At 36.0% G+C, this 15,222-nt stretch overlaps 1 protein-coding gene across 1 annotated transcript; it reads right to left on the reverse strand.

Annotated features, from left to right (window-relative positions):
* Positions 1–9,732: 9,732 nt before the first annotated feature.
* On the reverse strand, positions 9,733–10,710 carry LOC140448938 (uncharacterized). Its single transcript, XM_072542077.1, has one exon. It carries the CDS (start codon positions 10,708–10,710, stop codon positions 9,733–9,735), a length of 978 nt encoding a protein of 325 aa, XP_072398178.1.
* Between the last annotated feature and the right edge of the window lie 4,512 nt (positions 10,711–15,222).

Raw genomic sequence — 15,222 nt, forward strand, 5'->3', positions numbered from 1 at the left:
AATGTTTACACCTCCATTGACTTATTGCGTTTAAATTACTGAACTTTGGATTATACTTATTTATTCTTGGTTTGTTCTTGATTTTGTAGCCATAGGATAGGTGGGTTTAAATTAATTGTTTTTAAAATACCTAGTTTAAATAATTGACAGTCCTTGGTTTTTTAATATTTATATTTTAATAACTTTCCTTTGGTTTAATAGTCTTGTACACTTGATTTTACTGTCATAGAGTATGTGGCTTTAAATTTTTTTGTTTAAGTTTAATACAACTTAATTTTGTACCCTTCTTTGCACCCGTAAGGCATTTGGGTTTTAATAATTCCTCATTGGTTTAATATATCGCTTAAAATAATTATTGAGAAAATAGTTCCCTTACATGAGGCACAAATAATATCAATCGTAAAGGTGCAAAAATCTAAATCCTATATCAAAATCACCCTCAAGACCCACGACCTCCCCTCCAAAAACAATTTCTGGGGATCAGCAACTGAAAGGTGCAAAAATCTAAATCCTATATCAAAATCACACTCAAGACTCATGAACCCCCCCATGTTTACACTGAATGATAAGTCATAACTTATCATTCAGTGTAAACACGATTTTTTAAAACATCATAGAAACGAGGAATCAAAACAAATCTCATATATTGTCATATGATAAAATCATGCAGTGTAAAGTCGACTTTAGGGAAGGTTATGTTTGTGTTGACTAAACAACAGCCACAGCGTGTCATCACAGCTTAGACACACTTAGATAAAAATGTAATTTGTTCTCAGTTCTCATGATACCAGATGATACTGTAACAAACTCATGATTTGTTCCTACTTGTTCCTTATGCCAGAGAATAACCGAACACACATGTGTTCGGTTATTCTCTGCTTATGCTGTGGTGTCATTCGAATCGTCCCACGACTGTTCCTGGCACTACCCCGCCATGCCCCGCTAAAACACTATGCCCCCGCCAGCCAATGTGTTTCTTACGATAATCGAAATCGAAGTCTATTTTTCAGGAACATTACTTAAAAAGAGAACAACTTGTTGGGCATCATAGAATTCCTAGAGCTCAACAGACGAAGAAAGAGGAAACAAAATGCTCTAAAAATATTTAATAAAGTGCATTTTAAAAAAAATATTTGTTGAAGATTAAAAATTGAAAAGCCAGAAAAGATTAAGTCTTTAAAAAATAAGTTATTGTTTTTGGTTAGAATGTTTTTGAGATACACATATCTTTTATTACGTATATATTCTTAACAACTAGACTACTTATCTTATTTGTAATATGATTTTGAACAATTTTTCTCGTTAGCTTTATGTTATAATACATCAAAATAATCTAGGCGACACCTCTATTAATGGCTTTAAATCAATATTAGCTACAAATACAAAAATTAATTTATGTTTTCAATCTTTTTTGTTGTTTTGTCGATTATTTTAGGAGCTTGGACGGTAATCCTGATAAGAATGACTATAATAAATTTAACAGTTTTTTGTCTATAAGATAGAAAGTAATATTTCTTTACTGGTACCTGATTTTTGATGTTTATGTGCATTTTTATTTAGTTCTGCAATTGCCAATATGGAGAGACATCATTTAAATCGCGAAACGCAGTGACGTGCTATAGGGATGCTTCAAGCTGGCAGAAGTCAAAGAGACGTTGCTGAGGTCCTCCACCCGAACAGTAGTGTCATTAATTGTTTGTGGTTAAGCTGTCAAGAAACTGGTGATGTTGCTAAACGTCATACAGGCCGTACAAGGATAACCAACCAGATTAAAGACCGTTTTATTAGGTTGCAGGCTTTGCGAGATCGCACTATAACGGCATCACAATTACAAATGAGGCTGCAAGAGACCCATCAAGTATTTGTGGCCAAACCATTAAAAATAGACTGCATGAAGTAGGGTTAAATGCTCGAAGGCCTGTGAGAGTGCCTGTGTTATCCAGAGGAAATCGCGCTCATCGACTTAAAAGAACACGCAAATTGGGTTAGACGTGAATGGGCCTCTATTTTGTTCACAGATGAGTTCCGATTTGGATTTGTTCCAGATACAAGACGGACAAGAATTTGGAGATAATATGGCAATGCTGAACGATTGGCCGAAAAACTGTAGCGATTATAGAATGATAAGCCTTATGAGCCACACTTTGAAAATATTTCTACGCATCATCCACAGTAGAATCAGAGATAAATGTGAAGAAGACCAAGATGAAACACAATTTGGCTTCAGAAATGGCCTGGGAACTCGGGACGCCCTCTTTGCACTAAATGTATTACTGCATAAATGTCGAGATCAAAGGAAAGACGTCTTTGTTGTATTTATTGACTATGAAAAGGCCTTTGATCGAGTACAGCATCACAAATTAATTACAATATCATCATCATATAACGGGGGTCCTACGGCGATTGCCGCTTCCCGCATTTCAGCCTCCATCTTTTCCTATTTCTCCAATCTCCCTCTTCTAAGCCTCTAGATTGCATTGTTTTTGTAATTTCTCTTCTCCAGGAATTTGGTGGTCTTCCCCTTTTCCTTCTTTCTGGCGGAACATACATTAAGGCTTTCTTTGGCCACCGCTCCTCCTCCATTTTCATCACGTGATCATACCATTGTAATTGCCTTCCTTGTACTCTATCTAAAAGAGTATCTCTAATTCCTGTACGGTTTCGTATTTCCTATCGTAATTACAATATTAAAAGATAAAGGAGTTGATAGTCAAGACATACGATTCATAGAAAAGTTATACTGGCGTCAAACAGCGACAGCTCGCATAAACGGAAAATCAACAGAAATATGTAAAATACAAAGAGGTGTCAGACAGGGTTGTATACTATCCCCACTGTTATTTAATTTATATTCAGATAGAATATTTAAAGAAGCGCTGCATAATTTGGAATGGGGCGTGAAAGTTAATGGAATTCTGATAAATACAATCAGATATGCAGACGATACAATCATTTTAAGTGATGACATGAATGGATTACAATGCCTTTTAAATGCCGTTGATACAGTGGGAAGAGAGTTTGGCCTAAACATAAACTGTTCAAAAACAAAACACATGGTGTTTAGCCGTTTAGCACATCAAGATGCACGATTATATGTTGATGGTCATATAATTCAAAGAGTGCCCAGTTTTAATTATCTTGGTTGCCATATTACTGAACAACTAGATCCAGATCAAGAGATAAAACGTAGAATCGAGATAGCCCGTACGACATTTTTAAAAATGAAGTCATTCTTCTGTAATGATAACTTGCAACTTCAACTTCGAAAGCGCATGGTTAAATGCTACATTTGGTCAGTCCTCTTATACGGTGTCGAAGCATGGACATTAAAAATATCCACCATTAATCGTCTGGAGGCCTTTGAAATGTGGCTGTACAGACGTATACTAAAAATTCCATGGACGGCTATGCTGACAAATGTGGCAGTCCTTGAGAGAGCAAATGCTGCTCGCGAGCTGCTTGATAACATCAAATGTAGAAAGATGGCCTATTTTGGACACGTAGTAAGGGGAGACCGATATAATATTCTTCAACTTATTATGATGGGTAAGATCGAAGGACGCAGAGGAATTGGTAGAAAGCAGGCCTCTTGGTTGAAGAATATCAGGGAGTGGGCAGGAATGAGGAAAGCTGAGCAACTCTTTAGAATAGCTCAAGACAGAGACAGTTTCGCCATGTTAATCGCCAACGTCAAGGGGACTTGATAGGGCACGTTAAGAAGAAGAAGAACGATTGGCCAATGTGCAGGAGGTTCATAGACAGCAAGGCGGCAGTATAATGGTATGGGGTGGCATCACTCTTGGTGGAAGAACCAATCTCATTTGTCTGGAGAATTTGTCTTTGCTATCAGACTACCACGATATTATTCTCCAACCTATTGTCGTACCCTTAGCACAACAAGCTGGTCCCCAATTTCAATTAATGCACGACAATGCGCGTCCGCATATTACCAGGGTCGTGCGAACATTCGTCGAAGATAATGAAATTGAGGTTTTACCATGGCCTGCACAATCGCCAGATTTAAACCCAATTGAGCATGTATGGAACATATTGGGCAGACTCATTTTACAACAAAATATTGCGTTCAATATAAGAGAGCAACTGTATGAGGGCCTTTCAATTGCCTGGAACAGAAGTGGAACAGAATACCGCAGCAAGACATTGACCATCTGATCATGAGTTTGCTTAGTTTAGAGATGTAGGACAGTAATTAACAACCATGGAGGACATACACTGTACTAATTTAACCTAAAGAGTATTTTGTTGGGAGTTAGGGGCAACAAATTATTTTTTTATTTTTTTTTGTTACCATGTTTTTACTTATGGAGTTCTCTTTTAATTTTGTTAAGAGCTATTGCGATAATTCTAGAAAAAATGTTTAATTTATATTCGGGGCACTTGTTTATAACTTTTTATTAAAAATATTTGAAATAAATATTTGAAATACTCTTGTAATCTCGCATTTTGTTTTTGTCCCCTAGATTATTTTGATGTGTGTATAATATTTGAGTATAAAACTAGTTTTACCCAGATACTTTGCGTATTTTCCATGTTGGCTGAATAAAAGACAAAGGAGATTGATAACTTGTTGATTTATCAGTGTGATTCTAGATATATATACAATGTCAAATGGGTAAAGCAGTAGATACATTTTAAACTTGGGTATAAATAAAACTATTTAAAAAAGGTAAAAGAAAATCATGATTTAAAACTATTTAAGTTTAAATTTTATTTGCTTTCTTTTTTATTAAGAATCTGCTACAGAATTATTGTCCAAACGATAAGCATTGAGAACTTCATGTAAATAAAACAGCAATTAAAATCATATTCATCTTTACTCCAAATTAGAAACGGTTATTTATTTTAACATTATATTTACATTGTATTAACTGGATAAATCCAGAACACTACAAAATATTTACAAATATATAGCTTCATTCACTGAAGGATCTTTACCGTATTCTCCAACAATTGTTGGGAAAAATTAAATTCCTTTCCCCAGCGGGTATGGTACCAAATATTTTAGAACCATGGACTGGTAAAGATATTCCTTCGATATACGTGAGAGGACTTCACGGCGATGATTACTTATGTGGTTGGTTTTATCGGGTTGTACTTAGAGAAAAATAAAGCGTAATCGATAGATACTACACATTTAATAACGATAGAATATTTACAACTATTACTAATTAAATAATTGGCTTTACCACATTGTTCATTATTTATACCGGTGTTTTTGGGGCACGCGAATATAGCGAAAATTAATGCACTTTTCACTGCATGTTTGAGATGAAGAGATAGCGTACCGAGTACCGTACAAAGCCGCCCATTCGGCTAGCAACTTGGACTGGTAAAGATATTCCTTCGATATACGTAAGAGGACTTCACGGCGATGATTACTTATGTGTTTGGTTTTATCGGGTTGTACTTAGAGAAAAATAAAGCGTAATCGATAGATACTACACATTTAATAACGATAGAATATTTACAACTATTACTAATTAATTTGCTTTACCACATTGTTCATTATTTATACCGGTGTTTTGGGGCACGCGAATATAGCGAAAATTAATGCACTTTTCACTGCATGTTTGAGACGAAGAGATAGCGTACCGAGTACCGTACAAAGCCGCCCATTCGGCTAGCAATTTGAGAACAGAATCACATCTGCGATTCTTTTTTTTTTCTAGAACCAATTTTTTCCAAAAAAAGGGCTGTCAGTAGTTATAGCAGAACGCCTTTATAAGGCAATTATGAGAAAATATTTTGTAGGCAAGAAGTACAGTCTGTAACGTAAGATTAAAAAATAAACTAATATTTATACTTGTTTTTACAACAATCCACTATGCTTGTTCCTTTAGTGCTTGCTACGTTCTTCAGAAACAAAACTTTACAAAAAAAGTCCCATAAAAAATTGTTACTGCTTTAAATAAAAATGAACACATAAGTTAGATTTAGAAATAATAGTGGATTTTAAGCATTTTTGAGTTACAGCAAATTATTAATTTTGGTTTCAAAGCTTTACATTATTATATTTCTAGTAAAGAGGGAGAACTAGAACACCAGTGACAAATCCAGAAATTCTTGTTGGGAGGAGGGGGTGGTCATGGGTCTTGAGGGTGATTTTGATATAGGATTTAGATTTTTGCAACTTTACGATTGATATGTAATATGTATCGGACCGGGTTATAAATAATAACAACAGTATAGGAAATACTACCGACTTTTATTATCACTCCAAAACGTAATGCAAAATAACAATATATATTAAATAGGCCATCGTCGCGTCTGTCGTACTGAGTTTTCTCTCAGCTGATTGTGACGTAACCGCACTGCATTGTTGCCAATACATCACATTCCTCCCTCCTGGATGAATCTACTCATCATAATCCTCCAAATACCTTGGAGGTTTTCTTATTCGAGCAGGTGGCTTTTTAACTTCAGCGGCCTGCTCTACAATTTCTGGTTTTGGGTCCACAAATTCGTTTGGATGCAGAAACAACGGTTGCGGAGTTACTAGTAATTTTGTTTCCATCGAGGTTGACGGTGTAGCTTCGTCTGTTGTTTCTTGGTCACACACACAGGTTCTGATTTGGTCAGAATGACGACGTAAAATTTTACAATCAGGGGTTTGAACTTTGTAGCTTAAAGCTGGATTTATAGTTTGACGCACTGTAAACGTAGACGCACTGGAAAAAGATTAATATAGAATTTTGTGTACTCTTATTTATAAATGAACGTAAACGCATGACGGAACGCAAGTGAAACGCACTGCAACGTAAGAGTTGGCCAATATTCATCTTTTACAGTGCGTTACTTGCGTTTGGCCAATCAAAAGGAAGAATTTTGTGCTGTCAACCAAAGTGAACTGTCTGGCACGCTGTTTGTAAAGTTGTTTATCAACATATTCGAATTTTGATTTTGTTGATTATTTGTTACAATGAACGTTAAGACTTTATAAAATAATAATAATAAATAATAAAAGGGTATTATAGTATCATGTTTACCAACTCAAGCCACTGTTTCTACTTATGCGAAAAAATTCCACTCCGTCGATTTATTAATTGAAATAATATTTACAGTCCGTTTGTTACGTCTGCAGTGCGTCTACGTCTACAGTCCGTCAAACTATAAATCCAGCTTTTCAGGTTTCAATTATTTTGGAAGGAAGCCACTTTTGACCACCTGGAGCAAATGACCTTGCAAATACAGTCTCGTTTTCTTGAAAACATCTGGGTACTGTTTTGTAAGAATCTTTCATCTCTTGCTTAGATAACATCTCTTTTCTAAAATCGGGCTGTAAACGTTCAAATAATGAGCCCAATTTTCGCCCCATTAATATTTCTGATGGGCATCTCCCTGTTGTACAATGGGGTGTAATGTGCTGAGTAAGGAGATACCTGTGCAATGCTAACTGTATTTTAGTTTCTTCATTACTATCTGTCATTTTTTTGGTGCATTTTTTACATTTTGTACCATGCGTTCCGCTTGCCCATTACTACTTGGATGGTACGGTACAACCAATGCTTGTCTAATAAGGTTTTTCTTTAAAAAATCTTGGAACTCAGCTGACGTAAAACAAGTTCCGTTATCAGATACGACGACATCTGGGATGCCATGAGTGGCAAATAAACCACGTAATACATCTATAGTCACAACACTAGAGGTATTTGGAACGATTTTAACCTCCAACCACTTCGAGTACGAGTCTATGATAATCAGAAACATTTGCCTTTAAATGGACCGTCAAAATCGAGGTGTATTCTTGTCCATGGAGCTCTGGCCCACTCCCACGGATGGATTGGAGCTTTTTTTGGCATATTTCTAGACTCCTGGCACTCGCTGCATGTATTTACTAGGTGTTCGATTTGTTTGTCGATATTTGGCCACCAAACATATGAGCGTGCCAGTGACTTTATTTTACGATTCCAGGGTGTGCTGAGTGTAGCAAATTCAGTATTGTTTTCTTCCCTCCAAGTGGAACTATTACCCTTGTACCCCATAACAGGCAGTCTTGATAACAGCTAATTTCGTTTTTACGTAGTAGATAAGGAGTATATTCGTCTGAAAATTTAATTTTCTCATCAGGCCAACCTTTCCAAGCCCTCTGCAAAACTTTAGATAACACTGGGTCTTTCTCAGTCTCATTGGCAATGTCTTTGTCACAGATTAGTTTTTCTGGGATGTTCTCAAGCATCAAAACGTCATCTGAGCTTGGTGGTTCTGGCGCATGTACCTTTTGTGGCAATCTGCTAAGAGCATCTGCATTCTGAATTTTTGAACCTGGTACGTAACATAATTCGTAATCATAAGCAGATAACATAAGAGCTCATCTAAGCATTCTGGGTGACAGTATCTCTGGAACACCTTTTTTCAGATTAAAAATACCCAACAATGGTTTATGGTCCGTTCTTATGCTTATTTTCCTGCCATATACATATTCATGGAATTTTTTAATGCCCGATATTATAGCCAGTGCTTCTTTGTCGATTTGGGAGAAATTTCGTTCAGTAGATGATAGAGTACGGCTATGGTACGCCACTGGATATTCACGTCCCTTATCATCACGTTGACTAAGCACACAACCTACCCCGTAAGAGCTGGCATCACACGTCAAAAATAAATCTTTTTGTTCACTGTAATGTCCTAACACAGGTTCTTTCGCTAAAATTTCTTTTAATAAATCGAAAGCTTTTTGTTCTATGAAACGCCACTGTCAGGGAACGTCCTTTCGGAGCAGTGCATTTAACGGATTCGCAATTGTTGCCTCGTCCTTTAGAAAAACATGATAAAAATTTAAAAGTCCAAGAAAAGCTTGCAACTCGGTTTTATTGGTTGGCGCAGGCGCATTAGTTATGGCCGCGATTTTGTCTTTAGTGGGGCGTAAACCGTCTTCACTAATTTGAAAACCAAGAAACTCTATAGTTTTTGTTCGAAAAACGCACTTTTCTTTGCGCAAATGCAGTCCGTCTTCTGAGACTATTTCTGAGCTACCGACTATTAAAATGTCATCGTAATAAGGTATTTTTTAAAGGTAAAATTTTTTAGGTAAAATTTGTGGAGCCACTGATATACCGAACTGTAAACGATTGCATTTAAAAGCCCATTTATGCGTAATTATTGTTTGTGCTTCAGCAGCTTCGCGATTGACACTTAACTGCAGATAAGCTTGCGCCATGTCCAGTTTTGCAAAAACTTTACCGCCCGCAAGTGTGGATAAGATACCCTGTACCGATGGCACTGAATAAGGTTCCGGATTTAACGCTAAATTCAATGTGGATTTGTAGTCACCACAAATCCTAACCTCCCCGTCACAATTGGGGTGCACCATTTTGGGTGCGTAATCGGCTCTAAAACCCCTTTCGCAATAAGCCTGTCCAGTTCAACTTCGATTTTGTCTTTTAGCGTAAATGGAACTTTACGAGCTTTACACATAACCGGCTTAAGATCCCAAATATGTGTTAAATACATCTGGGTATTCTTCTGAATAATTAATAATTGATAAAATTTGACTTACCCCAGCTATGGTTAAACCTAAACTATCAAACCAGTTTCTGCCGAGTAGATTGGCGCGATTTCCTTCCGTGACTATGAGAGGAAGTATCGCTGATCTTGGACCTCTCTTTACCTCCACTTGACACTTCCCAGTGTGGGTATCACTGTGTTTTGATAGTCCCGTAAAATAACACTGGATTTATCTATTTTAGGTCGATTTTCACTAAAGATTTCATGTTAGGTTAATTTGCTTATCACTGAATAACTCGCGCCCGAGTCAACCTCCATTTTCACTTTTTGGTCATTGAGTAGCACATCTACTAAATATTTACCGGTAATGCTATCAGACGTCACGTTATTTAACGAAAATTCATAGTCACTACTTTGATAAAAAACACTCTGAGTGTTCCCCGAAACCGGCTCGGTATTGGACGTAGAGTTCACGGTAGTCTGATGTACTTTGCGTTTGTGATTTTGGTTCTTCTTTTTAGCAAAACAAGCTATTTCGATGTGTCCAACTTTCCTGCAATAGGAACAGGTTGATTTAATGTGTTCACAAGTTTCAGGAGAATGTTCTTTTTCGCACCGAAAACATTTCTTCCTTTCACGATTAGCTAATTGTTGTTTGAACTGGCCCGGTTGATTTTTACGAAAATTTACCGCGTTTACTTCTGCGCTCGACTCACTTTCTCGTAGCACTGCCAAACTTTCCACAGCCACCTCGTGTGCAAGGCACATGTCTTGCGCGTCCTTAAGTTTTAACTTATCTGTGGCTAGCAACGTTTGCTGTAGCGATTCGTCGGTAATACCACAAACGAGTCGGTCACGTAGCATTATGTCAAGGCTAGTTCCGAAACCACAGGGTTCTGCCAATTTTCGCAATTCCTTCAGATACACAGATATTGTTTCACCAGTCTGTTGATTACGACGATAGAACTTAAACCTACACACAATTTCCGACGTTTTTGGAGAAAAATGCTTTTTTAACTCAACTATGATTTGGTCATAAGTTTTATCAGACACTTTGGATGGTGCGACCAAAGATCTAATAATCTCGTATGTATTTGGACCGCACAAATTTAAAAATGTAGCTTTTTTCTTATCAGGGTCCGTAATGTTATTTGCCAAGAAGAAAAAATCCATACGCTCGACGTGTGATTCCCAACCTTTGGAGTCCCCCACGTTAAACTGTTCGATGTTTCCGAATGCCGCCATCTTGCACACAATTTGCTTTATTTATCGCCGGGACGAAATAATGCACTTAAACTGGCACACACACGAATCCCATCCTCGTCGCCAAATAATATGTATCGGACCGGGTTGTAAATAATAACAACAGTATAGGAAATACTACCGACTTTTATTATCACTCCAAAACGTAATGCAAAATATCAATATATATTAAATAGGCCATCGTCGCGTCTGTCGTACTGAGTTTTCTCTCAGCTGATTGTGAGGTAACCGCACTGCATTGTTGCCAATACATCACAAGTCATACACGAGTCATATAAGGGAACCATTTTCTCAATAATTATTTTAAGCGATATATTAAACCAATGAGAAGTTATTAAAACTTAAATGCCCTACGGATGCAAAGAAGGGTACAACATTAAGGGGTCTTAAACTTAAACAAAAAAAAAAATTTAAACCCACATACTCTATGACAGTAAAATCAAGTGTACAAGATTATTAAACCAAAGAAAAGTTATTAAAATATAATTGAAAAAGAAACGTTAAACTTGAAAAATCAAGGACCGTCAATTTAAATTAGTATTTTATATACAATTAATTTAAACCCACCTATCCTATGGCTACAAAATCAAGAACAAACCAAGGATAAATAAGTATAAACCAAAGTTAAGTAATTTAAATGCAGTAACTCAATGTAAGTGTAAACTTTAATAAAAGTAGTATAAACATTCTTAATAAACTCGTATCTTATCGTTGGATATCCAATATCAGTTTGTAAAAACATTCATTTATTCCTTATTGCTATAGTGGAAACATGGACTCTCGGAATTACAAGTATAAGGCGTATAGAAGCCTTTGAAATGTGTGTTTTTCGAAGGATGCTGAAGATTTCGTGGACAGAGCACGTGACCAATAACGAGGTGCTGAGAAGAACGAGGATTGAGAGATAACTCCCAAATATTGTAAATAACAGAAAAAAGAGTTATCTAGGACATATTTACAGAGGAGAAAAATATAGTTTTCTACGACTCATAATGGAAGGAAAAAGAAGTCCAGGAAGAAGAAAATGCTCCTGGCTGAAGAATGTAAGAGACTGGACAGGCATGGACACACATTCGATACTAAGAACAGCTCAATATAGAAAGCAATTTACTGTAGGTATAGCCACCTTTCCGTAATGAAGAAGGAACCTTAAGAAGAAGTGTAAACAGCATTTTATTTAAATTAATTTATTCAACAAAAAACATAATATAATTTAAGATTAGTTATTTCTATAATTAGGTATATTAGGCTACAAGTGAGTAAAATCTTTTTTTTTTCTCGGTATTAAAAGTTTTTTCACGAATTGTCAGCAACAGCCGGCAACGAGTGGTAAAGTCAAAAGTTCAGCAAATCGCTCTATGATTGCATTAACATCTAGACAATTTCAGAAGTGTTAAACCAGTTCACCTTTCCTCCGAAGTTCTATTTCTAAGCCAAGTCTTTAGACGCTTAAGCATAGAAAAATGCTGTTGCTGCACTGATTGGCAGTGTAATTAATATTTGCAGAAATATTCTGATATTTGGGTACACATGAATATCGCAGTTTTCTAATACTTCTAAAATAGAATCAGGAAGTTTTCCATTATTTTGCACGACTCTTTTCCACTTTTGAATCCACAGTGAAAACTCTTGTTCTACTGTGGAATATGTAGCAGATGGTCCAGTAATATCCTGGAAGGTGTCAACAATTTTTTTAATGCAACTTTATCTTCAGGTGTGTTATCAGTTTTAGGTAAAACAACTCGAAGATAAAATAGATCCATAACATCCGGTGAAAGTCGTTCTTCTAAATCAGTTAAGATATTGTCTAAATGGGGTAAATAAATAGATCTTCGGAAATATTCGTCGCAAGAGTTAGCAGGTTGGTTTTGATGAAAAGTTTGACAAGAAACTAACGAGGCATCTTCAATTCAATGTCTAGTTGTTCAGCTAATTCCTTTACTTCATAGTAAAGTTTGCTAAAAACAGATTCAGCATTTGATATTTTATTTTAAATAATACATTTAGTGTCACTTATGGCCTCAGAAGCCTTCTTCAAATTTAATTTTGGTTTCTGAAGAAGACGACTAAGTGATACAGTTGTACAAAACATCACTAAGACAAACAACTGAAATGAGAACTTCTGGGCTCCTAATAGTTTGTATTAATGAAAATGCATCAGCTGATGTTTTACTGTCCTTCCACGTAGAAATTGTTTCAAGAGCGTTGTATATTTTGATGATTTTTTTGGCTTGGAACTGAAGATGACCTTCATGCCTTTCAACCCAACAAGTTTTACAAATACCTTGGGCAGCAGCACCCAGTTTCTTCTTAAAAAAATGTCATTTGGGAGAGGCATTAGCAAAAGCCACTACTTTTCTCATAGTTCCTGAAGCATTACGCCATGATATAACTTTTAAGGAGCTTGCCAAGAAACTATTCAAAATATGATTGCTACATGGACAACGCACAGCATGTTTGGCCGATTTTTTTAATTCGTTAACGGCACCTCTCGTTTCGGATGCCGTTACTGAGCAACTGTCGACACCAAAACCTACGCAAGAATTTAAATCTAAATTAAAATTCTTTACGGAATCTTCAACAATGAGGCCTAAAGCAACTTTAGTTAAGCGGCGTTCTCGTTCTGAACCGACGTCTTCTTCTCGAATCGAATCGTAGGCATTAACAAATGTGATAAAATTTTCTCTAATCTCATTTAGATGAAGATATCGCAGAGACATACTTAGCTGACTGATGCTTGAAATATCTGTCGTTTCATCAAATATGTTAGCAAAAAAATCTATCATCTTCCTTTGTACCCTCTTTAATGATAGGTTACCAACTTTTCTGCTTTTCTGAGAAGGTAGACCGGGAATTTCACAATAGGCACTGACTCCTTTGTTACTAGGAAATATTTCTATTAAGCAAAGGATAGATAAAAAGATCAGGGAACATTTGGCGAAATATTTCATTGTTAAAAAAAAAGCGTAGCGAATCGCTCGTTGCTGTTGGGTTATTTTTAAGGCTTTTAACAAAATATATGGACATAGGCGGCGTGAAATTAATTTTCTAAGGGAAATAATTTAAAGAAATTTTAAACATGCTTCACCTTAAGGCGTGATAATGGTACATTGAATTTCTTCTTTAGAGTAAGAAATTATATCATTTTGAGTAGATTTAGTAATTAATGCAGCATTAGCTGGAGCAGTTTCCAAATGTTTTCGCAGATCATTATCTTCAGCATCTATCCTAAACCGAAGCAATGCTCTAAAATTGCCGTCATTTTTTCTGTACCATCGCTGTTTGCAATACTTTTTATACACAAGGAATAACAGTTTTTATAATGGGATTCAAAATCTTCCTATTTTCTTGTATTTTTGCCAAGCGATAAGTGTGTATACGATTAATAATTTTCATTTCTGTTTTATTATATGTTAAAACAAAGTTTTTGCCAGAATTTACAGCGTCTATATGGTATTGATTTTTTTCATGAAAAATCAAATCACCTTGTTCTCCTAAAAGTTTATCAATTTTTTTCAATGGCTCTTTTACAACAAGTTTTTATTGTATAACCAAGTCCTTAAACCGATATTAATGATATCTCTATCGTGATATTGTAGACTCTTAAAAAGTCCAGATAATATATTGATTTTATACATATCTTCTTCTTCTTCTTCTTAAGGTGCCTTCTCCATTACTGAAGGTTGGCTATAACTACAGTAAATTGCTCTCTATCTTGAGCTGTTCTTAGTATCGAATGTGTGTCCATGCCTGTTCATTCTCTTACATTCTTCAACCAGGAGCATTTTCTTCTTCTTGGACCTCTTCTTCCTTCCACTTTCCCTTCCATTATAAGTCGTAGGAAGTTGTATTTTTCTCCTCTGTAAATATGTCCTAGATAACTCGTTTTTCTGCTTTTACCATATTTAGGAGTTCTCTCTCAGTACCCATTCTTCTTAGCACCTCGTTGTTAGTCACGTGCTCTGTCCAAGAGATCTTAGTAGTGTGTATTAGTATGAGCAAAATGAGGAGGGGGTCAATGAACCGAGGCCGGTCTAGACAACATTTAATAGGGTTACTTAAAATAGGGTGGAGCGAATTAACCAATTAAGATTGTACACAATTTCGTGGTCAAAATGACTAATTATAACAATAATTAATTATAAATTACCCTAGAGTAATCTAAAATAGGGTGGGGAAATATATGATATTATTGCACGCAAAATGAGGAGAAGCTATATAGAGTAGGGTACGGTAGGAAAAATGTGTATAAGAAGCCAAAACTTGCACACATCAATCAGAATTTCAAAATGAGTGCTATATTTCGAAACGTATTTTTGGGTGAACGTCGGTTTTACCTGAATCCATCGAACTCAAAATTTGTTTCTGTTTGTCTAGCACATGAATTGAATTTTGAACCGGTAGTGTTCATCAGTGGTAATAAACAAGATCGTGTTTTATTTAGTGAAACTGAGTGGTTAAACTTTCTATCATATAAAACTGTAATTGACAGTT

The sequence above is a fragment of the Diabrotica undecimpunctata genome, chromosome 8 (assembly GCF_040954645.1).
Source record: "Diabrotica undecimpunctata isolate CICGRU chromosome 8, icDiaUnde3, whole genome shotgun sequence".
NCBI lineage: Eukaryota > Metazoa > Arthropoda > Insecta > Coleoptera > Chrysomelidae > Diabrotica > Diabrotica undecimpunctata.

Bases quoted from the DNA above. Each gene is read 5' to 3' on its own strand.
- LOC140448938 (XM_072542077.1), bottom strand. From the start codon at position 10,710: ATGGCGGCATTCGGAAACATCGAACAGTTTAACGTGGGGGACTCCAAA.